The 26,067-nt window shown below is 42.2% G+C and overlaps 1 protein-coding gene across 4 annotated transcripts in view; it reads left to right on the top strand.

Annotated features, from left to right (window-relative positions):
* The window catches only part of ST3GAL5 (ST3 beta-galactoside alpha-2,3-sialyltransferase 5), a 132,198-nt gene that overhangs the window by 17,648 nt on the left and 88,483 nt on the right, over positions 1–26,067 (top strand). For 2 of the 4 annotated variants that reach the window (XR_008529481.1, XM_054577661.1), the window contains exons 2-6: positions 4,001–4,124; positions 8,939–9,050; positions 18,056–18,399; positions 21,981–22,167; positions 23,417–23,575. Coding sequence is in view for 3 of the 4 variants with exons in the window: in XM_054577661.1 (XP_054433636.1) it covers positions 4,001–4,124; positions 8,939–9,050; positions 18,056–18,399; positions 21,981–22,167; positions 23,417–23,575 (926 nt within the window). In the remaining variant the exon portion in view is untranslated. Of the gene's footprint in view, positions 1–4,000; positions 4,125–8,938; positions 9,051–18,055; positions 18,400–21,980; positions 22,168–23,416; positions 23,576–26,067 lie in introns of those variants that run through there. The other 2 variants (XM_054577660.1, XM_054577662.1) reach the window with 2 other exon arrangements.

The raw sequence follows: 26,067 nt of genomic DNA, 5'->3' as shown, positions 1-26,067 counted from the left end.
TTATAGTTCCTGCTATTATTTCCCTACACGTTGGGTTTCTAGAAAGCAGAGACCTTACCATCTGAACAGGTTTCCCTCCTCCTGTGACCTCTCTCTACAAAGGGCTCCACCATCCTCCATGTCACTTGAGTTATCTTCCCTCCTGCCTGCTCACCACACCTGATCTATCTCCAGCCTTGTCATTTCTGTGGCTGGGAGCTCTTCCTCTCACCCGGCTTCCGCCATCTTTGCAGAGGCAGCCAGCACGGGCAAGAGAGTGTCATCGTAGCTCCTCGGCAGCCTGCCATCCCGGACTCACCTCCACCTCCACCCCACTGCTGTCCCTGCTGCTTCCCCAGGGGTTTTCCTCCATGTATTTCATGATCCCTCATGAGTAAAATCTTCAAGGGCTTCTTGTGATCACCCACGACCTTCTGTGATTTTCTGTATGTTGACCCTGCCTACCTAACGGCTGTCTTAGGTCATGTTCTCTAGAGGCAGAGCCTGAAACAGAAATTCAGGGGCTCCTGGTTTATCAAGGGAGTTTCCAGGAGAAAAAGGAGTGAGGGAGAAAAAGTGGAGTGGGAGAAGGAGTTGAGCAAAGGTGTGGACTCGGCTGAGCCCTCAGGAAGCTCTGGAGCTTGAATTGATCTCCCAGGGTGATCCCACCTGGAAGCAAGTGGTACCCCTGTCAGTCAGCCAGCCATTGGCTGGGGACAGAGGACAGGCCTTCAGAGAAAGGGACAACTGTGTGCTGTTAGCAGCCAACACTCACAGCCGAGATACAGCACCAGCCCTGGGGTACCCAGTAGGACCACAATATTGCCCTTAACCCCTGCCTGCACCCCCACCTCCACCCTGTTCTGTACTTTCTCAGCTGTCCCCAGTCATTTGCTATTCCCCTAAACTAACCAGGCCTCTGTGCTTTGCTTTCTCCCTTCTTTCTGCCCATAGTGTGTGTATTCCCTCCTCACTCAGCCCCTCCACCAGCTCCCTCTGTGCTGTCGCTGTGGTGCATTCTCCTCGGCACTGTGGCAGGTTTAATCTCTGTGCATCACAAGTCTGTCCTCTCCCTGAGGGCAAGCTTTCTGCCTTCCGTTCTCCTTTATCAAGTAGAACTCTTCCGCTACAACACAAAACCCCAAACATGACTTGAGTGACTTTTCTCAACTTTCCCATGCAAGGTATAGAACCGTACCAGACTGGGTTTACAGGAAAGAAGTTAATTTGTTCTATACCGTGGGTGCCTTAGGGCTTAATTCAGTGGACCAGCTGAGAAAGGCTGGCCAGTGGGATGGACGGTCTTGTGAGCCCCAGGCCACATTTCCAACTGCCTCCTGGACAACTGTGTAGTTATTTATCTTCTCAAATTCATCAAAGCACAACTAACTACAAAAATTGATTTCCATCCTATTTCTTTCCATAGCCAAGACTCAGACTTAACTTTGCATGCTTCGTTTCATCACCAGTCCTCCTGCCGCCGTTCGTCAGTAGATCCCGGTCCTTGTCCTTTTCTCTTCCTCCTCACCAGGACGGGCCTCAGGCTCCCCTTCGGCCTGGGCAGTCTCAAGTAGCGAGTATCCTGCCTTATTGTTCTCAGGCAGCCTTGCATCCGGTAGATCAGTCTTCCGCCTTTCCTGCTATAAAATCTTGCTCTCAGGAATCGCCCACCTCAAAAGACATGCTCTTTTGGCTGCTGTAGTAACATCTTGTTCACTTTCCCAGACAGTCCACTCCAGCCATGTTGGTGTAGTCACTGTTTTCTCAACTTCAGATGTTTGTTTATAATAATATGTGCCTTGGCATGCCTTCATTATTAAAAGCAAAGCAAGACAGACAGCCAAAAAACCCTTCCCATATATGTATACCCACCTTTTCTAAGACCTCCCTTTCCTAAGCACCTGCAGGTGGGAGGGCACAGCTCAGAGGCGGAGAGGTATAGGTTGGAATTCTCAGCTCCTTAGTTAGTGATGTGTGGTCTTTAGCAGGTTAAATGCAGCTAGCAAGACAACGAAGTAGTTGTTTTTAAGGCTTAGTGAGATCATGTGTAGGCTTATTCCTCTGCCAAAATATTAATGCCCCACCCACCCTTGTACTAGTAACTGTGTATAGTTAATTTGGTAATTCATCCTATATTACTTTGGGGTGTCTATCTATTCTTGTTCTGAATGGTTAATTTTTAATTTTGAAAATGTTAGTACTAGTTCTACAAATGGACTGAAAGCCCCAGCCTTGCCCTTATCTTTCTTCATCAGGGCCTTGATAAGAATAATGTCTTCTTCAGGCATGCAGCCATTTAAGAAGAATCTGTTACATTTTTGTATGTGAGTTAGAAATATATCATTTTTGAAAACCAGCTCTTTCCTAAATAAAGATAGACAGTGAAGCAATTGAAGCAATGATGTGTGTGGAGGTTCACACCCTGGCGGTCTGAGTGAGGAGAGGCTCAAATTTATGATTCCTGAGGCGCTTGCTCGCGCAGCAAGGCTTTCAGGACTGTAGTGCATTCCATGTTGTTTGCACCATAATTTACCAACAAATTCTCTGTTGTTGGACATTTTAGATGTTTCAGTAGAGTGTATGTATGCTCTTTATTCTTTGCCATTATAATTTCTGGTAACAATTTCAGTTTTAGTCTTAAATATAATTGAGAAAATACATTTTGCATGTGTATGTGGGGGGAAGGTGGTTTATCTTATCTGATGACAGGCCATGGACATGTAATGCATGTTCCATTCAATGTCAGATGTTTCTTAAGGGCCTGTATGTGCCAAGCCCTGTCGTAGATGATGGAGATACAAAGACAGCAAAGTTCTGGCCCTGCAGTTCAGTCCTCCAGGTGCTTGTAAAAAGGTAGAGGAGACCTAAAATGTTAACAGACAATTTCAGTTAATTGTGGTAAACAGGTAGCGAAGTACCCAGAGACAGCTATGGTATTGAAAAATGGTCATCACAGAGGAGAGCCGTTAAGGATCAAAAGTGGTTGACCAGGCCGATTGTTGAAAGGATTCCCACTGGATTGCAGCTGAGGGTGCATCATATGCAAAGGCACATCCAGGTTTCCAACAGTACTTCTTTGTGTCAATTTTTACTGCAGTGCCTTTTGGAATATTGTTTAGCAACTGAATATATGAGAATAAAATTAATCCAGAAGAACATGTAGACAGGCATATCCAAGAACATGTATATTTTTTAAAGAAAAATTTCTTTTAAAATTGCCATATTTCTTTTTTTTTTTCCTTAGTGAAACACTTTTCTTGTATTTAATGTTACACTTTATTTTTAAACTTTTTTATTGTGGAGAATTTCAGACAAAAGTATAAGAGGATTAAGAATTGTATGAGCCCATATACCCATCAGTCAGCTTCAGCAGGTGTCAGTGTAAAGCTAGTCTTGTCTCATCTATTCCCCTACCACATACTTATCCCTTAGTGATTTTTTTGAAGCAGATCTCATTTCTTCCCTTTTATCTGTAAATATTTCCATATGTATCTCTAAAAGGTAAAGGCTCTTTTAAAAAATTAGACTTTTTATTTTAGGATAATTGTAAATTCACATGCAATGGTAAGAAATAATACAGTGAGATCCTGTGTAATCTTTACGTGGTTTCCCCTGATGGTAGCATCTTGCAACACCATAGTACAGGATCACAACTAGGGTACTGATGTGGATACAGGCAAGTTACAGAACATTTTCATCATCACAAGGATCCTTCATGTTGCCTTTTTATAGACATGCCTTATATAACCACTGACAACTACTAATCTGTTCTCCATTTCTATAATTTTGTGGTTCCAAGAATGTTCTACACATGTAGTCATACAATATATAACCTTTTGGTCTTTGGCTCAGCATAACTCTTTCTAGATTTATCTAATTGTTGCACGCATCAATAGTTCGTTCCTTTTTATTACTGAGTAGTATTCCTTGGTATAGATGTACCACATGAAGGTTCTTTAAAATATTCATCCACTTAACTCATCTCTTTTCCTCCTCCTGTCTTCTTCCCCTCCCTTCACAGCAATGCCAAGTGAGTATCATTGTGTGAAACTGCAAAGCGATTGCTCAAAACCTTCCCTGCAATGGTACACCCGCGCTCAAAACAAGATGAGAAGACCCAGCTTGTTGTTAAAAGACATTTTCAAGTAAGTATGAGCACTCGGGCCATAAGATCCCTCTGATTTGGGTCAACTGTGTAGAATTAAGAATAGAATACAGTGAGAACCCTAACGATGGCTCTTGTACTTGGTCACACTTGGTCAAAGGATCATTTAAAGGCACATCAGTTAGAGATTCAGTGCACAGATGCCTTGGGGTTTATGCATCAAACTGTACTTGGTAAGAGTACAGTGCCTGGCCAAGGGGCCCCCTGGGCTCTGTACCTGAGTTTGGATGCCCAAGGAGGCAGCTCTGACAGTGCACAGCTCTTCCTGCCATTATTTAACAAAGAGGGCTTTTTCCCTTAGCTATTTTAAGTTAATCTAAAATATGATTAATTAAAGGCCCCTAAAGGCATTTGAATCACATTAAATATTGAATACTAAAAAAGATGACAGGTGTCTCAGCCAGGTCACTCTTATATCCTAATAAGTGGTAGAACTGTTCAAAGAGGAACTTGTCAGTTTTATTTGGTGCCAGCTGAATCATACTGAAAATTACCCCTTTTTCATGACTACACATAGTGTCCACGCAGTGTGGACAAGACAGACTTGTGATCAGGAGGCACAGTATAGTAGGATTAGTGCTGTACATACTGGGCTTGCTTTTAATACCATTTTTACCCTAAAAAAACCCAAATCAAAATAGGGGAATTATTACATGTACTGAATGTTATACTTTTTCTGGGGGCTGAAGAGAGGAATAGGTAATACTATATTTACAAGATTCAAAATTCAATAGATATTAAAGGTACTCAATAAAACATTTTCTTATCTCTGCTCCTCACATTTCCTCTTCCCAGTTACAGATAACCAATATTACCAGTCTCGTATATATAAGAAATACTGTGTGTGTGCATACATTCTTCCCCTGAGCCCTTCCCCGCCCCACTTCTTTTTTACACAAATGTTAGTATCCTATTCACTTAACATTGTACTTGATCCCAGGGAAAAATCAAGGTGCTTGTCCAGCTTCACATGGGGAGCCTGTTAAAATGAGAATTAAAAGGTACTGAAAATACTTCCTACAATACTTTCTGGCACCAGCATCTTCAAATATTAAGAAATATTTAGTGGACTACCAGTCAAGGTGGCAGCATAAGTAAACATGGCTTGGCTTCTTACACAACCAGATCAAAATTACAGTTAAAATATAGAACATCCGACACTCAGAACCATTAGAGGTCGAGTTGAATGGAAGTCTGACAGCTAGGGAATTAAAGAAACCGTATCCATCCAGCTGGTAGGACAGGTGGAGGTGTGGAATGGGATGGTCCCACAACTACGCATGATAGATAAAAATTTTGGAGGGATATCTCGAGGGCAAGGAGTCCCAGCCCCACACCAGGCCCCCCAGCCTAGGATTCCAGTGACAGGAAGATATAAGTCCCATAACTTGTGGCTGCAAAAACCAGTGAGGATTGAGTTGATGGAAGAAACTTCTGGAGTCCCAAGCAGGTCCCCTTATTAAAGAACCCACACGCAGACTCAGGCTCACTCCCTCTGAGCTCCAGCGCCAGGGTGGCAGCTTGAAAGGCACCAGTGGCATACAGGGAGGAACTGAAGTGTGTGGCATCAGAGTGAGAGCTGGGGGACACCTTTCTCTCAGACACAAAGGTAGGCAGAGGCCATTGTTCCTTTCCTGAACCTTCCCCCAACAGAGCCACTGAGCCAGCAGGTGGGTGCCACGTCTGAGACTTTATCAAACTGGCTAACACGGTTTTCCCCACCCTGAAGATCCCCTGAGACTCCGTACTGTCCAACTTAGGGGCCCACCCAAGCTGTTAACAGACTTATCCATATGAATGGCTGGTCTTGGCTCATGCTTCACAACTTTCTAAATCCTCTCAAACAAGCAACAGCCAGCCTCAGTGAGCCCTCTGCCCCAGTACTTCTTGCTAACTGGACTCAGGCCCAGGAATTAGCAGCAGCCAGACTAGATTCACAGCTTGGCTTCACCTGGGAATCTACAGGCCCAGCACAAGTTGCAACCATCTCAGATTGCTTTACAGCTCAGGCAGGGTGCCCCAGGCAAAACACAGGTTGGGGCTGACCTTAACCTGCACCACCTAGGATACTCCAAGGCCAGCCCACCTGGTGGACAGCTACAGACCATGTTGGAGCACCACAACCCTGCCCCTGCACAGCCAGTTCTCCATAGAGGGCAGAGGTTGCTGGTCAATGGTCACAGACAGTCCTTGCAGCTGACTGGCCTTGGTAAATCCCTCCCACTGACCTGCCAACAGCAATCAAGACACAACTACAAGAAGAGGGTGTACTCAGTCTGCATGAAGGTTGTACCTCGAGTACTCAGCTTGGGTTATAGGGGAGGCTGTGCCACTGGATCCTATAGGACACCTACTATATTAGGCCATGCTACCAAGAGAAGGAGTCAAAGCAGCTCTACCTAATAAAAAGATACAAACACAGGGAGGCTGCCAAAATGAGGAGACATAGAAACATGGCCCAAATGATAGAACAGATCAAAACTCTAGAAAAAGAATTAAACAAAAGAGAGATAAGCAATCTATCAGATGCAGAGTAGAAAACACTGGTTTTTAGGATGCTCAAGGAACTTAGTGAAGACCCCAAAAGCATATATAAGATCCAGTCAGAAATCATGGTCACACTAATTGAAATAAAGAACAGTTTACAGGAAGACAACAGTAGAGTGGATGAAGCCAAGAATCAAATCCATGATTTGGAACATAATGAAGCAAAAAACAACCATTCAGAACAAGAAGAAGAAAAAAGAATCCAAATAAACGAGGGTAGTGTAAGCAGCCTCTGAAACAATTTCAGGCATTCCAACGTTCACACCATATGGGTGCCAGAAGGAGAAAAGAGCAAGAAATTGGAAATCAATTTGAAAAAATAATGAAAGAAAACTTCCCTAATTTGGTGAAGGAAATAGACATGCAAGTCCATGAATCACAAAGAGTCCCAAACAAGATGGATGCAAAGAGGCCCCCACCAAGACACATCATAATTAAAATGCCAAAGGTTAAAGATAAAGAGAGAATCTTAAAAACAGAAAGAGAAAAGGAGTTAGTTACCTGTAGGGGAGTTCTCATAAGACTGTCAGGTTATTTCTCAAAAGAAACTGTGCAGGCTAGAGGGATTGGCAAGAAATATTCAAAATCATGAAAAGCAGGGACGTACAGCCAAGATTGCCCTATCCAGCAAAGCTGTCATTTAGAATTGAAGGGCAGATAAAGAACTTTCCCGACAAGAAAAAACTAAAGGAGTTCATCACCACCAAACCATTATTATATAAAATGTTAAAGGGACATATTTAAGAAAAAGATCAAAACTATGAATATTAAAATGGCAATAAATACATCTCCGTCAACAATTGCATCTAAAAAACAAAGCAAACAAGAACAGAGACAGAATCATGGACATGGAGAGCATTATGATGGCCTCCCGGTGGGAGGGGCTGTGGAGGAATTGGTGAAGAGGTGAAGGGATTAAGAAGAGTAAATTGGCAGTCACAGGATACCCATGGGGATGTGAAGTCCAGTGTAGGATATGGAGTAGCCAAAGAATTTATGCACATGATCCATAGACATGAACATGCTACCACGGTGTGGGGATTGCCTGAGAGAGTGGTAGATGCAGGGTGGAAGGGGACAAAGGGGGACAATTGGGACCACTGTAATAGCATAGTCAATAAACTATAATTTTTTTAAAAATGCAAGAAGAAAAAAATATTTGGCATCTATCGTGTATGGTATACTACGCTAGATGCTATATTTTTAAAGCCATCCCTTCCTTTAGAAAATAGGTTATTTTCCCCTGAAGTTTATTCCTTAACTTTTTCAAACACAGATTATTTAAAGCAGTGGTTCTTAAACATTGGTTTAAACTTTTTTTTTAACTTGTAGTCAGTACCACTTGGGGGGTTTATTAAAAATGAGATTTCTAGAACCATAACTAGACTCAGTTCTTCTCTCCAAACCATGTGTATGTGTGTCTCAGGTGTTTTTAAACTATATATAATAGTGTGAATTTATCAGATTCTGAAAAGCAATTTTTGTGGATGGTCTTAAGAGTGACTGGTGGCACCATCTCCCCTCAGTCAGCTTCATTTCTGGGTAGAATTCTTAGAGGAATAATGAGTAGATTGTTTCTTTTCTTTTTTTAAGGACTCAATCTTTTCCCCCCAATTCTTTTTATTGTGGTAAAGTACACATGATATACAATTTACCATCTTAACCATTTCTAAGTGTACAATTTGGTGGTGTTAGGTACATTCACACTGTTGTGCAACCATCACACAATCCATCTCCAGGACTCTTTTTATCTTGTAAAACTGAAGGTCTGTACGCATTCAACACTAGCCATTCCCTTTCCCCAGCCCCTGGCAGACACCAATATACTTCTGTATCTGTGATTTTGACTGCTCTGTGTACTTCATGTAAGTGGAATCACACGGTACTTGTAGGATTGACTGTATTGGAAAGCAGGAAAAAATTGAAGCTGAGATTCTGTAGTTCAGAAGCTATTAGTTGGTTTTTTTAAGTCCAGTAAGCTGCATTTCGATTCAGATTTTATTAGGGTGCCATAGTGGGAAAGGGTTTTTGTAAATATTTGTTTATAACAAAGGCAATCATAAATGACTAATTTATATTCTCAGAAAATAAGTAGTGCCTTCAGTTGGCCACTGAGGTCAACTTTAAAGACAGTACTTTCATGCTGCATGATAGGAAAACTCAATTTGGATTCCGTTTTCACTTATTTCATGATTGTTTCTGATTATCACATGACTGCCTCATTCTACCTAATTGATTTTTTCCTAGGTGTATATTGCTTGTATTTGGAGTGTGGATCCTTTACATCCTCAAGTTAAATTATACTACTGAAGAATGTGATATGAAAAAAATGCATTATGTGGACCCTGACCGCGTAAAGGTTAGATATTCCATTGGTGTGGTTTAAATTAAAACGTTTCCGAGCATACATTTAAACGGTAATATCATCTTTAAAGTACTATAAATAAATGTTCATGAAAGTTATAAACCGAAGGGAAAACACTTAGTCTTAGCACTCTAAACCCAGAATCCGAGACAGTCCACACGAGTGGAAAAACCCAACCAACTCAGCCACCTAACCCACAGTATACTTCCCCTTTGCTGAAGTCCTGGGGTGGGGTGAGGGGGGGTGAGTTCCATCCAACACGCTCTAGGACACCTGTCCTGTAGTTATCAATATGCCATGATGCTGTCAGTGTACATGTTCCTAAAACAGAATGGGAAGAATTTCTTTTAGTATCACTTGTCGTTCCTGTGTTTCATTTTTCTTTCTAATGATTTCTTTCACATTGTATTTCATGATTTTTCCTTAAAGTTTATTTATTTTTCTAAATCAATTGACCTATTAAATGATAATTTCACTGATTATTTGAGTGGTTAAATTATCCAATAATGTTCAGCCTTGGATGAAAGAAGAGGTGATTTTAAGTAAGGTAGTGTGGTAATAATGATAACCAAACATATACAGGTGCTTTACATGCAGTATCTCATTTTTTACTGTCATGACTGGGAGATTTCTCCGTATTCCCCCCATTTTACAGATGATGGCCTGGGAGGTTAAAGCTGCTTGCCCAAGTTCACATCTAGTTTAGTTACCTAATCTAGTTAATCTAGTTTAGTGTGTACTGTGTAACTGTTCTAAAAGTGCTCTAGTAATATAAATTCATTTAACCCTCTGACCAGTCCTGGGGATGTAGGTACTATTATTAACCCCAGCTCACCGCTAACAAAGTAGACGGGCAGCATATTATCACCTGTCCAAGGTGACCGTAGCTGGTGGTGAGGGAGTCAGGGCTTGGACCCAACAGTGTCATTTCGGAGTCTGAGCTCAGGGTGACTCTGCTTTCTGCCTGGGTAGGGAGTGTCCACAAGAGGAAGCCAGAAGATGTGGGCAGTGTGATACGGAGAGAAGAGAGCTTAAGTTTCTGACCTAGATTCAAGTGTAAATTCACTTAATAACAATGAAACCTTGGACAATTTACTTAATTGTTTTGAGACCCAGTGTTCTTAGCTGTGAAATATAGATAACAGCATCTATGTATTTGGATAGTCATCCAAGGTAAGCTAAACAATATCCCCAAAGTGTCTTTTCTGATCCTGATTTTTATTCACATGTTTCTGATTTAATCTCTCTATCCGAAGTGCCTCAAAGTTTTGGTGATATAGACAGGTATAAACATGTAAATGAAAAGATTGTACTTAATAAATGCACAGCTTGGCCTAAGCAGATCCTCGTGTCCCAGGGTACTTGCCGATCACGGCGCCTTCCTGTCCTTGCTGCTTCTGCCCTCAGAAGCTCTCTGACTCAGTTCATCAGCGTGAGCACATCTGCTTTGCTGGAGCAGGATGTGTCCAGTAGCCTCTGCTCAGGCTTTCCCTCTCCTCCTGATATGGCTGGCCTTGCAGGCACCCCCAAGTCCCTTTCAGTTCCAAGGCCCTTCCCAGCTCTCTTGGATCAAGTTTTTAAACATCCTGTTTCTTTTTAGTCTCCTGTGAACTCTTCCCTTTATTCCTTTGCTGCACTCCACATTCTCTATGCATCTTCTTGCACACTGCTGACCACTGACCAGCTGCAAAGATTATCCAAGAAATGTAAGCTCTCTAGTGAAGAGTCAAGCACACCATTTCACAAGTACAAGATTGGGGAAGAAGTGGTTTAGTAACACCTTGGGTAAAAGTGAACCTAGTGGTTTTAGTGCCTAGCTATCTGCATCAGTATGTGCTGTGGCTGCCTGTGACCAGGCATAGTTTGCTTGTCCCCGCAGTGTTCAGATAAATGCTCTGAACAATATGGCTGTTACTCTCTAAGGTTCCCCCAAGGAATCATAATGACTTCTGAGAATAACCTGAGAAGAGACTCAAGACCATGTCCCTGAGGAACCTTTGAAGGAATAGGGACATTTGTGTAGCCTGAGGGAGAGAAGACCTGGAACATGGCACACAGCAGCTACTATCAACAAGCCAAGGCCTGCCCCGTGCAAGGGTCGCCCTGCCTAGGTGGCCTTAATGTCAGAGATGCAGACCAGGGGGTGGGAGCCACGCTGAAGGAAGGGTGTAATGGTCCACGGCTTTCAAAGGTGGAATAAATGGGCCACCTTTTTGGCACATTTCTGGAGGTCTTTAAGCAAAGCCAGCATAACTGTTTTGGGGTCCCTGTAGGTAGAATTCAGGCATCAAACAGTGGGTGGCTCAGGGGCCTTTTAGATCCCTGAGATCCTGTGATTCTCTACATTTTACCAGCACCTGGCTGGAACGTTCAGGGTGGTTTTGTAACTTGGGGCTTTCTCTCTTCCGAAGGTAGGTACATGGGCACCATTAGTCCCCAACTCTTGGCTTTCAGACTGGATTTCAATGGTATTTTGAAGCCTCTCTGAAGCTTACCAGACTCCCTCTGGTATTATAATAATTTCTGTAAGCATTTAATTGCCCTATCTAAAGTCAGAGCCAGTGTTTATAGAAATACATAGTTTCTGGACCCTGGCCAGGTAACTTAGATGGTTAGAGCATTGTCCCAATACACCAAGGTTGTGGGTTCAATCCCTGGTCAGGGCACATACAAGAATCAACCCGGAAAAAGTCCAGCCATTGTTAATATAATGAGAAAAGTTTGCATGACATCGATGTAACCTGGCAGCTAAGGAGGGTGGACTGGAATGCGCATGTGTGAACAAAGACAACTTCACTGTACTAGTCAGTGGGGGCAGTAGACACCAGTGAGTGAGCATGTGTATTGCGTAGCTGTTGTATTCAAAATGACTGAGCAAGTAGAGTAATGAATCTGCATCAGATTTTGCATTAAGCTCGAACATTCCTCTGTGGAAACTATTCGGATGATTCAGAAGGCTTTCATGATGATTCATGAAGGCTTTTGATGATTCAGATGATGCAATGAATGAAGCACGCGTAAAAGTATAGCACAGATGCTTCAAAGATGGTCAAGAATCTGTTGAAAGTGATCCATATTCTGGAAGGCCTGCAACAGGCAGAACACCTGAGAATGTTGAGCATGTACGAGCTGCAATCAGCAAGGACTGGCAACTGATGGTGGGAGAACTAGAAGCTGATCTGGGGATACTAAAAACTACTGTGTCTGAGATTTTGGTGCAGGGTCTTGGCATGAAACGTGTTGTGGCAAAATACATTCCACAGCTTCTGCTCCCAGAGCAGAGGGAACATCGTGCTGCAGTCACTAATGACTTAATTCAAACTGCTACCAATGAGCCAGATTTCCTCAAGAAGGTCATTATCAGAGATGAATGGTGGGTCTATGGCTATGACTGGGAAACGAAGGCCCAGTCGTCCCAATGGAAGTTGCCTGGTTTCTCCACACCTGTGGAAGGTGCAGCAAAGTCTTAGAAAGATAAAGAACATGTTAACTGTGTTTTTTGATTGGGAAGGTGTTGCCCATCACGAGCATGTCCCAACAGGCCAAACAATTAATAAGGAGTACTACCTCAATATTCTTCATTGATTGAGAGATGCAATACGACGAAAACAGCCGCAGCTATAGGCACCTGGCGATTGGCAGCTTCATCATGACAACGTGCCCACTCATGCATCACATTTGGTGCAGAGTTTTTTGGTGAAACATCAAATCACCCAGGTGACTCAGCCTCCCTACAGCCCAGATTTGGCAACCTGCAACTTCTGGCTTTTCCCCAAACTAAAATCATCTCTGAAAGGGAAAAGATTTCTGACCATCAGTGAGGTTCAGGAAAATACAAAGGGGCAGCTGATGTTGATGCCAACAAAGGATTTTGCAGAGTGTTTTGAACAGTGGAGTAGACACTGGGAGAAGTGTGTGAGATCCCAAGGTGCCTACTTTGAAGGGGACTAAGGTGTCATTGTCCTGAGAACAATGTTTCTTGTATCTTCTTCAATAAATGTCTCTATTTTTCATAGTACATGGCTGGATACTTTCTGGACAGACCTCATAAATAAGTGGGAAATAAATTGCCATTTATCTCTCTCTCTCCTTCTAAAATTAATAAATAATAAAAAAATTAAATATGTATTTTCTGGGATTTCAGGAAAAGGATCACGATCTCAGGTTTCACACTGGTTTTCCATGGCAAATTGCCAGTCATTGATGCTTGCAACTAGCAGATGTCTGTTTATTTTCAGTTGTGGGCAGCCAGCAAGCTCAGCCTGGAAGACCTAAAAACTGAAGCCCTCATTCCGATACCTTGATTTGAGAGAGGTGGGAGTTCCTGTGTCTTTGAGAGTCACCCGTTCTCTGCTTCCCAGTGGGCCTACCCCTGGGTGAATGCCATCCATACCCTTCCTCATCCTCCCTTGCTTGCCTGCCTCGGCTCCCAGCCTTGGAGCTGTTCTGCAGCCAGGGGAGGAAGGCCTTCCTCTCCTCTCTTTATCGCAGCTCTGGAAAGCGAGACCCACCAGGTGTTTTCCTTCTGAGCTTCAAAGCATGGAAGAAGGAGGAGAAAGGCTGGGAGTGTGCATCTTTGAAGGAGTTAAAACAAAAGAAGAAAAAGAACTGCTGTGGCTGTAGGCACTTCTGGTGGCATTTGGACCATTTTCGCCCAGCGTTGATTTATTGCACCCACTGTGAATGAGGTCCAGGAGGGGTCACAGTCAGTAGACAATTCTAAGCCTTTGTGCTCTGCTCACAGCCTAGAAAATTAAGTTTGAAGCCTGAAAAGGAACCCTGCCAAAATGGAAATGGAATGAAATTTCATTCTTTCCAAAGGAAACTTCTAAAGAGAACACTTGGCAGCCCAGCAGTGTTGTGCACACGCTTCCGGCTTGCTCACCTTCCTCGCTTCCCAGTCACGAGTCAGTCACTGAGCGTCTCTAGGTCTCTCTTGGCACCTCTCAGTTGTTCATTTCTGTCCTGGGAGATTTGTAAAACCAGATGCTTGGGATGTCATTCTGTAGTAAAGAATTACATCTTTGTCCTTTAAAAACTGCTGTTTCTAACCTTCAGACCCAGAGTCTACAGACAAATGTATATAGTATGCACAGCCCCTCCGCCCTGCCCCACCAACCAGGCATTAAGGACCTGCTGGGTACCAGGTCAGGTCAGGACCCAGCCCGTAGTTCTGCGGCTGCTCCGGGTCATGACCGATTCCTCGCTGGGCTTTCCCACTGATTCTTCCTGAAGATGCCCTTTTGTATTCAGGCTCTTGTTGTCTGGCGTGTTTATGAGCTGCTCTCTGTCTGCAGAGGCTGTGGTTTTTTGGAGTTTGGGAAGTAATCATTAGCCCGGGTTAGCTTGACAGCTCTGCCCTTACTGGTTATGCTACGCAATAAGTGAGCCCACAGAGTGACAACATTGGCGACAGTCTCGCAAGGTCATAAGCAGCATGAGGTGAACTGAGACAGTGATTATGCATAGTGTCTGCAGCATCGACTGAGGCTCAAAGAATATCAGTTTCCCTCGTCAAAACTGGAGCCAGAGCCTCAAGATGTAAATGGTGTAACCTTTCTAGGTACTGATAGCTTTCTGAAGCTATAATTTGTTTAAAAGAAGGGGACTCGGCTACAGTAAGATATATATGTTTCTACAAAAAAATTTATTATAGCAGCTGCAGACAGAATTATAGAGGAGAAGATAGCCAGGCCGTGGAGCGCAGAGCCATGGAGCCACAGTGGGCGGGTCGCCATGGAGGATCTGTTCAAGATGGGGGTGGAGGAGGTTCACCGCCACCCCTGGAACAGGGAAGTCTGAGGGGAAGAGGATACTTGACTAGCAGGCTCCCTGAAGAGAGGAACGCTGGAAACGTTGTCCAAGAAGATTTTATTAAGTTTGCCAAGAAGGAGATGATGCTAATACAGAAAGCTAAAACAAGATGAACAGGTACTAGATTGAAAATACTCATCTTCACCCCACTATCATTTAATCATGGTTAAAAATTATTTTTAATAGTACATTGGCTTGTTTTGTTTACCAGCAAATCCAATAAAATCTTAGTGTATTAGAATCTATTATTATTTAGCATTCTAACCATTTGCCTCTGGGTTGTTTTTTTTTTATTATTATTATCTCACATCTTGAAACTGCAGTTACCTTTGAATTATTAAAGTCAGGGAGGAGGATTTTTTAAAAGATGGTTTTTTAAAATTAAGCACATTTTAAAGACTGAAATATTAGAATCAAAACCATAAAAATCCTCCAAGAAAATATAGGCAGATGCAGTAAACTTTATGGCATTGTTCTTAATGATATTTTTTTTGGATATGTCACTTTGGGCAAGGGAATTGAAAGAAAAATAAACACACGGGACTACATCAAACTAAAAAGTTTTTTCACAGCAAAGGAAACCATCAGCAAAATAAAAAGAACCTAGCAAGTGGGAGAAGATATTTGCCAATGATATATACAGTAAGGGGTTAATATCCAAAAGATAATCAGGAATTCAGAGAAATTTTAACACCAAAAAGACAAACAATCCAGTTAAAAAATGGGCAGAGGCCCTGAATAGACATTACTCCAAAGAGGACACACGTGAAGCTCAATGTCGCTAATAGTTAGGGAAATGCAAATTAAAGCCACAATGAGATATCACCCCATGCCTGTCAGAATGGATATCATCAATAAATGAGTGCTGGCAAGGGTGTGGAGAAAAGGGAACTTTTGTACACTCACTGTTGGTGGGATTGTAAATTGGTGCAGCAACTATGTAAAACAGTGTAGGGGTTCCTCAAAAAATTAAAAAAGAACTACCATATGACCCAGCAATCTCCCTTCTAGGTATTTATCCAGGTAAAGAAATTCAAAACACTAATTCAGAAAGATATATGCATCCCTATGTTTATTGCAATATTATTTACAATAACCAAGATATGGAAGCAACCTAAGTGTCCATTGATAGATGATTGGTTGAAGGAGAGTATTCCCCAGCCATAGAAAGAATGAAATCTTGCCACCAGTGACAACGTGAGTGGACCTAGAGGGTATTATGCTAAGTGAAATAAGACAGAGAAGGACAAATACCGTATGCTTTTACTTATATGTAGAATCTAAAATCAAAATAAGTAAACAAAACAGAAACAAACTCATGGATACAGAGAACAAATTGACAGTTGCCAGATGGGAGAAGGGTTGGGGGATGGTGAAAAAGGAGAAGGGATTAAGAAGTACAAGTTAGCAGTTATTAAAAATATTCACAAGGGCCCCGGCTGGTGAGGCTCAGTGGATTGAGTGCCAGCCTGCAAACCAAAGGGTCACCAGTTCAATTCCCTGTCAGAGCACATGCCTGGGTTGCAGGCCAGGTCCCCAGCATGGGGTGCAAGAAACAACCACATATTGATGTTTCTCTCCCTCTCTTTCTCAGTCCTTTCCCCTCTCTCTAAAAAATAGTCTTTTAAAAAAATAGTCACAGGGATGTAAAGTTCAGCATAGGGGCATATAGTCAATAACATTGTAATAACTATGTCTGGTGTTAGATGGTTACTACGCTTATTGGGATGATCACTTAATAAGTTATATAAATGTCTAATCACTATATTTTATAGCTAAAACTAATATAATATTGTATGCCAAGTGTAATTGAAAAATAAGAATTACAAAAAAAATGGGTTGTACAAAAATCAGACAAAAATAAGGCTTTGAGAAAAGATGTATTTGGGACAAACATTTAAAACTATTACAACAATAATAATCCTCATAGTAGTACTGACACAATTCAAAAGACATGCCCAATCCTAAAACTATGCCAGTAAATATAGAACCGTGCACACACACACTTGCTTGTCCTCACATGCGTGCGAAGGTAGCATGGTGGCAGGAGGTGTAAGGCAGGGCCAAGGCTGCTGTGTGCAGATAAGGACAAAAAGCACAGTGAGAGGGGAGAATTTTCTGCCAATCGGTTGGTTCTGAGGCAGCATTTGACCAGACTAAGCCAAGTGGAAAACTGTGGGGCAAAGGGGCATTTGTACCATGTTCTTCTATGACTTGCTGTGTTCAGCTGTGCCAATATACCTGGCATTGGATAGTTCCTTATTGATGCGAAATGTTAATCTACAGGGGAAATCATATATAAAACCAAGGCAACTTCTGTGTTGACGTGACATCGTTTCCTGATTACATTTTGAGTGATCTGCGTTTTAGTCTATACGAAGGTCGTTACTCCAACTGATAAATAAGCTTGTTTCTCATCCTGCTAGATTAGAGCCTGAACTATGAAAAAATTTTCAATTGTGGTAAGAAACACATAACATAAAATTTATTATCTTAACCATCTTTAAGCATTCAGTATATTCACTGTGTAACAGATTCCTAGAACTTTTTCATCTTACAAAACCAAAACTCTACCCATTGAACAACTTCTGTTTTCTCCTTTACCCAGTCCCTGGTAACTGCCATTTTACTTTGTTTCTGTAAATTTGAATACTTTAGATACCTTATATATAAATAGGCACATAGTATTTGTATTTTTGTGACTGGCTTATTTCTTTTTTTTAATTGTATTTTTTTCCATTACTGTTTAGCCCTTTTGTACCCCCTTCCCTCCCACAATCACCACATGTGACTGGCTTATTTCACTTAGTATAATGTCTTCAAGGTTCATCCATTTTGTAAGATGTGACAGAATTTTATGAAACATGAACTCTTAAACACCTCAAAATATATCTCTTATGTCCCATTTTTTTTTTAACAAGGTTAGGCTGGGGATTCGGTACAAGATGGAGGTCCTTTCTGCTTTACTTCTGTAATGAAAAAAATATTCTTTCTTCAGTCTATCTCCTTGTCATGTGATTCTCCCAGGTTTTCTCTTCAAGTTTCTAGCTTAAGTTAACTCTTAAAAGCAGGTGATTGGTGGTAAAAGACAATTCAAAAGGGGAGCTACGTCAGGCATCTTACAGAGGATATATTTCTAATGCCGGGGAGTGTTTTAAACTCCGATTGGTGTGATTCCATTCCAGAGAGCTCAGAAATATGCTCAGCAAGTCTTGCAAAAGGAATGCCGACCCAAGTTTGCCAAGAAGTCCATGGCGCGGTTGTTCGGGCACAGGTACAGCATGGACTTGCCTCCTTTTGTGAAGAAAACCCCCGAAGTGAATGAGGCCGAGTACAAGTATGATCCTCCTTTTGGATTCCGCAAGTTCTCTGGTAAAGTCCAGGACCTCTTGGAAATATTGCCTGAGCATGACTTTCCTGAACACTTGAAAGCGAGGAGTTGTAGGCGTTGTGTGGTTATTGGAAGCGGCGGAATACTCCATGGCCTAGAGCTGGGCCATGCCCTGAACCAGTTCGATGTTGTGATAAGGTACACTCGTTTTCCACCAACCTTTCTCCTCTAGAGTTGAGTTCACTGCGGTCGGTCCATGCAGCACCCGGAGCAGTACAGACATGGCAGCACTGCATGTCCCTGCCATCAGGGGAGTTAACTGTATAAGAAATTGAAATGAAAACATGAAATGATCATTAAATGCCTCAGACTGCTGTATTGACCCCATTTGGCAAAACACTTTCAGAAGAGGTGAGGTTTAGAAGGATGGACAGGTTCAGGTCAGCCAGCAAAGGAGGAAGGCTGTGCCAGTGTGGGCCAGGAGGAGGAAGGGGGGACTGAGTCAGCAGGATGCCTGGTCTCTGGTAGCAGGGCTTGGTGCCGGTGGGAGGCGGGGGGGGGGGGGGGGCGGCGGCGGGGGGTGTGCAGTGCCTGGAAAGTCGGGCTGCTTGGGGTAGAGAAACGAGTTTTTATGCATCCAACAGGCCATAATGCAGTCAGCCTAGATTCTTCTTGGTTTAGCTGCCTGTAAGTTTTTCTCATGACAAAAGTAAAGTATGTTTATTCTTGAAGATTAAAAATACAGAAAAATATAAGGAAGAAAATACCACTCATAGTGCAAATAATCAAGCACTCTTAATTTGCTGTTTTTTTCACTTTTGTTCTGTACACATACTAATGAGTGCACTTACATTCTTACGGAGTATTTTGCTTTTTTAACTTAATATTATGAATAGTTTCTGAGGTCATTAAATATCTTGGGGAAACTACTAAGTGTTTAATGTTCCTTTAAATGAGTGTATCATAAGTTATTTAGCCATTCTTCTATTGCTGGACATTTAGAATGTTTCCAGTCTCTTTGTTATTGTGAAAATGCCTTGCACATTCTCATACATGTGTCTTTATGTACATCTCTGATTATTTTCTTGGAAAGAATTCCAAGAATTCCTAGAATTGTTGGCTTAAAGATATTTGAATGTTTTTAAGGCTCTTAATATATTTTAGTAAATTGTCCCTCTCTTAAGGGAGTTCAGATAAGGACAGGGAACATGAAGAACCGTGGGTGTTCATTAAATTTGTTGAGAGTAGGATGTGGATTTGATCGAAGGCAGAATAAAATAGGGACAGGAGCCTGGGTTTAGAGGCTGCGACCAGGGCATGCAGTGTCGGGGGCTGGCGTGAGACAGAGAACGGAGATATAGCAGCTAAAGAACAGGCATGAGAGGCATACTGGAAAAGTAAGTTACAGGACTTTCTGGCAGTCTGATAATTAACGCCAGAGGACACCCGCATTTCTAGTCCGGGGGTCTGAGACAGTAGTGGAACCACTGGCAGAAGTGGAGCAGTCAAGGAAAATCTCTGGTTAGTGAGAGAGGGTGACCAGATCCATATCAGATATTTTAAACTAAAAGTGATGATGTGTACACATAATTCCTTTGCCTCCAGTAGCTGAGATCTCGGGCAGGTTTCCTAACTGTCCTGTGCCTTCGTCTCCTCATCTGTAAGTGGAGGCAGTACTAGCGCCTACCTGATAGGGTTACTGTGAAGATAAAATGAGTTAATAGATTTAAAGCACTGAGAATAGTGTCAGGCCTATATTAAATGCTCAATCAATATTAGCTTCTATGTTGGGGGGAATGTGTAGAAATGTGGGGGCTAAGGAGGACAGGGCAAAGGGTATAAGGTGTTTGTAGGAAAGAACCATACTTCTATAAGTTCCCAAAGAAACAGTGAGAACCAAGTTTTAAGGCAAAGTGGGTACTATAGGCCCCAGTGACCAGAAAGCAGGAATGGTGTGAAGTGGGAGTGGAAAGGTTGGGGTGAAGGCAGATATTCCCGCTGCCTTTCACTGGCTGATGTCTGGGTGACAGTGTGTGTCATGTGCTTTAGATGTCCCCAGTCCTTGGCGAAGCTATCACTGTTGGCCAGTGTCCACGCCAGACCCTAGCATTCCACATGCAGGGTTTTAAAGCTTCCAGAACCTCAACCCTGGCCTTCTGTGAGCAGCAGAATGGTCTCCTGTGCACAGGCAGCACTAGGGGAGGCAGACAGGACCCCATGCCCGCCTATGGTGCATGACTGGGAAATGGGAAGAGAGGAGCTAGGAAACCAGGGTTGCCGATAGTGCACACTCTGGTCCAGAGGGGAGATGTGGAAGAGACAGGCATCCTTGAGCAGCAGAATAGTGGGGTTGGCTCTTCAGGGAAGAGGAGGGTGGGTGGCAAGACCTGGGTGAGGAGCCCCACCTGGCAGGAGGAAGAAAGGGCCCCGGGAGAGCAGGAATGGGGGCTGGGCAGGGGCCTGGTGATGGCAGGCGCGGACTGGGGAGCATGGATTTTATGCACAGGCACTGGGAGGCCACTGAGCACTGGGGGAAGAGAGTGGGTGACTGAGCGTAAGTATGAGGGAGAAGCTCAGATAAGACGCTTTGGGGGGTAACTTTTAGACTTAAGCAATCCTAGACCTAACAGAAAAGTTGCAAAAATAGTACAAAGAACACACATTCACCCTTCTTCCAGATTCCCCAATTGATAACATTTTATCACATTGACTTTATAATTTTCTTCTTATATATACTATTATTTTTTTTCTGAACCCTTTCAGAATTAGTTGCAAATATCTAGCTCCTTTATCACTAAATCCTTTAGTGTTTGTTTCCTGAGAACAAGGATACTCTGTTATAGAACCAGAGATAATATTCAGAATGAGGAAATTAACACTGATACAATAGACCTTATCTAGAGTTTTTATTAAAATTTCACCAGTTATCATAATAAGGTCCTTTATTTTAAAAAACGAAAGGTGGGAAAAAGCAGAAAGAAAAAGAAAAAATAGCTAGTCCAGGATCATACTTTGCATTTAGTTGTCATATCTAATGTCTTTTAATAATCCAGGGGTTTTAATAATCCAGCAGTTAATAATCCAGGGGTCTGAGATCTAGAAGAGGAAGTGACAGTGGAATAGAAAAGAAAGAGTAGATTCAGGTGACACAATATGAGTGAGGAACCAAACAGACTACAAACCTGTGTAACAGGGTGAGTATTCTTGCTTTTGGAAGAATTCTTAGACTTTTCCCCCAAACAGCTACCCCGGTAAAGCCTCCACTGATCTAACAGTTACAAGTGTGCCAGATCCTTGCTTAAGACCAGGCTGTACCTGGGCCCATTGCTTCCCCTGGTTCAACCCTGTCCATACGTAACTGTCGCTTGTGTCTGCCTTGCCCTGGTTTCTAGGTTTTCCTCTCTGGTTACCTTTTTGAAATTCTATCAAGAGCCACTAACATCTGAGCACAATGGGAGGCTTTCAAAGAAACATTACTAGTGCCCAGAGAAAGCCCCAAATATGATATGTTTGGATTGACTTAAAGTGGCAGGACTAGAGAGAAATGCTTGACGTTCAGTGTCCCTCACAGGGGGCTGGAGGCTGCCTTCATCGAGCACCGGGGAAGCGTTGGGCTGTAGGGGCGAGGAGGCTGCTGGGAGGGACACCCTACCCCCAACCAGTACTCATTTCCAGTCCCCCAAAAAGTGTGGAAAACATGAGGAGGGGATTTTTTAGTAACATAGTAAGATACTTAATGGTCTGCTTTGTCATTTATCTAGTCCTTTTTATTTAAATAGGTTAAACAGTGCACCAGTGGAGGGATATTCAGAGCATGTTGGAAATAAAACCACTATAAGGATGACTTATCCAGAGGGTGCCCCACTGTCTGACTTCGAATATTATTCCAATGACCTGTTTGTTGCTGTTTTATTTAAGAGCGTTGACTTCAACTGGCTTCAAGCAATGGTAAACAATGAAACCCTGGTAAGCACTAAAAATTCAGCGATCAGGTGTGTCTTCGTGGAAAGTGAAGGGGCCTCTCATTGTAATTACAGACTTGCTTTTAAAGGAACAGAGCGGAAGGCACACTTTTGTGTTTTCTTTAATAACCGCCCCCTTTGTAGAAACCCCTCAGAACTCCTTGCTCCAAATTGCTTTCAGAATTTGATCGAGTCACAGGTGGAATCATGATCATTACTTAACGGGAATATCAAGTTTTGGACCAAAAGTGTTATTACTAAGGTTGACAATCCACCTTATTCACCAGAATTGAACTTACATGGCTTCTGGCTCTTTCTAGAGATTAGGTTTACATGGATTAACGTAAGCCATTATAAAGGATATTCAAAAGAATATACGTAAAATCTCCGAGGAATATTCTCAAAGAACTTCTCCAAAAATGCTTTGATTGGTGGTGTTCTTGTAAGAGTGAATTCACAGCATTCCAGAGGGGCAGATCTGGAGGAGATGTCCCTTACTTGGTCATATTCCAGTTGCTTGTCTTTAAAATGACCAAGCACATTACTTTCTTGTCCCACCCGTTATGTTGAAATAAATTTCAGAGGCCACCGGTCACGGAGTGTGTGTGCATTTATATACACTTGCACCAACTAGCTATTCACAAAATTAATAGAACATTTTAGACTTTGCACATAAGCTTCATGTGATGGAGACTTTGTATCTCCAGAGCTCGATTCTGTACAGGTTATCGCAGTCTTCTGGACTTTCTATTGAGTAGAAGTTTTTCTATTTGGAAGATGAAGCACATACGAAATGACTTATAGTCAGTTACCAAGAGACTTCACAGGGGAAACAGAGTAGATGGAGAGGAGAGATGTGAGGTGAGGGCCTGATTGGAGCCAGACACTCCCGGCACTCAGTACTCTTGAACTGGCTCTGTTTGCATGACCTTCCTTGAGCAAAATGGTGGCTTTCAATCCTGAAAAGACTACCACCTCAGGTCTCTTCCTAAAGAATTTCTTCCTCAAGCAAACAAGAGCTGCTTCTGCAGTTTCTGTCCTTGTCCAGTGCCACCTTCATAAATCAGGTTCTTTAGAGTTGCTTTTTTGAGCTGAGATACTGAATTTGCAAAGATTTGTGACTTTGCTACAGAACGCATGCCCACAAGGGGTTACAGTCACAGCTTGGCCTGATTGTCCGGATCGCATTCTCTCCCTCCACTGATTAGGTGACTGTTAAATACCCCTAATGACTGCTTGTTTTCTTTCCTTAGCCATTTTGGGTTCGGCTCTTCTTTTGGAAGCAGGTGGCAGAAAAAATCCCGTTACAGCCAAAAAATTTCAGGATTTTGAATCCAGTTATTATCAAAGAGACTGCCTTCGATATCCTTCAATATTCAGAGCCTCAGTCAAGGTTCTGGGGCCGAGATAAGGTATTTTTGTTGCTACTGAAAGTTAACTGTTCACTGCATTTGGGGGACAGCATCTGTACAAATTTCGGTTACGCTCAGCTGTATACCTATTCCAGTGGAGAAACTCGTCCATGATTAGATGCTTCATCTGTATTTACCACTCTGCACCCTGACCCCAGGGCTCCTCATTGTTTACTTACTTGGCCTTCCCCCTGGTGACTCATCTCTTTAGTGTAATCAGCACATTACCACTTAGGTCTCTGCAATGTCATTCAACGTATTCTTACTCTGGGACTCCATATAACTAACTGCAGGATACTGAAAGGCACTGGCATAGTTTGGAAAGTTCTTTACATTTTAACTCTGTGAGCCACGCAGGTGAGGATTGACATTTCTCATCATTTTATCGGTGACAGTAAATGAAACCATCCCCCAGAGCAGTACTTTGCAGTTGATGCATGGGTCCTACCGCAGACACTCCCAATCAGTTGGTCTGTGCTGTGGGCTCTACATTGGAATTTTCAGACTTTCCTGAGTGATTTTATTTTGCAGCCTAATTTGAGAATCTTTGCACTGTAGGCTGTTCGCTGCGGTCAGTGCTTTTCCTGCAGTCAGCCTGTGCTGCCTCCCGCGGGCAACGCGTCCTTTACTACCTATATCTTTATGATCTGAATAGCTAGATTTGTGTCTTTAAAACTTGTTAAAGCAGTGGAAATCATTCTTAAACAAAATTTTGAGCAAAACCTTTATATATAAAGGAAAGCAAGGAATTTTGAAATGTGGGAGCTGCTGCTTACACTGAAGACCTGAGGTATTTCCTAGGAGGCAGAGCTGGTCAGAGTCACAATTTGCAAACACTGAGCTAGACTCTTAGGTGTAGTCAACTGATAGGCAGATTAGCATGTTCTTTTGTTTGCCATATAAATCAAATCCCAATTATAAATATTCTTGAAAACAACTGTGTGAATTTTAAAGGACTAATTCTGTCCTTATTAAGGAAAACAAACACCTAAGCACTTAGGCTTCTTGAAAACAAAACCTAGTTCTTTATTATGATCAGTGGCAGTTAATTCAACTCTGGCTCCAGCCTCAGGCTCAACTACCCAGCTGGCCTGGGCATTTCATAGTGTTGAAGCGCTTCCCCGAGCAGGCTGCCATTTTCCGCAGATGCTCTGCCCTCTTTGGTGCTTTCCTGCCTCTCCATCCGTGGAAAGCCTTCAACGGCCGTGTAGTTCCTGCCCATTGCAGGAGTATGTCTAGGACCAGTTTTCCAGTCCAGAAGTGGTGCATTTTTCCTCTCAGAGGAGAGAGGCTCTACCTCTCCCCAGTGACTGTCAGGGACTAGGATTGAAATCATTTAATATGGTACTTTAGCTGCCCTCTCCCACATGGAGCACATAGGGGGACCCAGAACATGTTAATCTATTAGCATCACTTTTAACAAAAGTTTTTTAAAAAGGCTTAAACAGACTTTGGCAAGATTCTTAAACTAAGTTACAAAGATGGTTTACTGGCCAGTGTGACTCAGCTGGTTGGAGCATTGGCCCATAAGCCAAAAGGTCAGATGGGTTCGATTCCCAGTCAGAGCACATGCCTGCCTTCCTGGTTCGGTCTCTGGTTAGGGCACATGGAAGAGTCAACTGCTTGATGTTTCTCTCTCACATTGATGTTTCTCCCTTGCTTTCTCCCCCACTTCCTCTCTAAAAGCAATGAAAAAGAAAGTCCTTGAGTGAGGATTTTTAGAAAAAGACATTTTACCATAAATACACTTGAGTATCTTTCAATCATTTTAGATTTCTTTATCTTTTAAAGTAGCCTATTTCTTCATTAAATTCCATAGTATTTTTTAAACATAAGCAAATGCTCATTTGTTTGTTTATAAGTAGATTTTATTTAAAAGGTTACCTTTTAAAAATGGACAGATTTGATTGCATAAAATATGAAATTGTTAAACGGCAACAGGTATCAGAGACAAAAGTTAGAACAAAGTAAGTGGGGAAAATGTAGCATGTATATTACGGAGTAAATACTCTCAAAGTACACAGAGATCTTATTTAATCAAAAAGAAAAAGATGACCAAACAAAAAAAAAAAATAGAGAAAGGATATGAACAGAAATTTCACAAAAGAAATTAATACAGATGAGGAGTACGTGGCATATTGTTCCACTTCACCAATAATCAAAAGCAAATTAGAGCCAAATGACATTTTTTGTCTACTTTCTTACCAGATTTGAAAGCTTGATAATGTCCTTGGGGCTTTTTTGTTGTTGTTGTTGTTTTATTGTTGTTATTGTTATTATTAACAATATTGGGAGGGTAGGCAGTAGGAGAGCGAAAAACTATGAATGAGGCAGAGTTGAGAAGCCTGAATACTTAACAGGAGGGCTTTTTGGAAAGAAAGCAGATAAAGGCATCGACTTTAATTCTTAGGTGTAGAGCAGAACTTAGTCCTAAGCTTTTGGGTAGAATTATATATCGATGCTTTTTCTGGAGGGTAGACTAGCAATATATA

Source organism: Pteronotus mesoamericanus, unplaced genomic scaffold (assembly GCF_021234165.1).
Source record: "Pteronotus mesoamericanus isolate MK-2021 breed Mesoamerican mustached bat unplaced genomic scaffold, CSHL_Meso_final contig_44, whole genome shotgun sequence".
NCBI lineage: Eukaryota > Metazoa > Chordata > Mammalia > Chiroptera > Mormoopidae > Pteronotus > Pteronotus mesoamericanus.
Note: the sequence above shows the minus strand (reverse complement) of the source record. Positions and strands in the feature narration are given on the sequence as shown.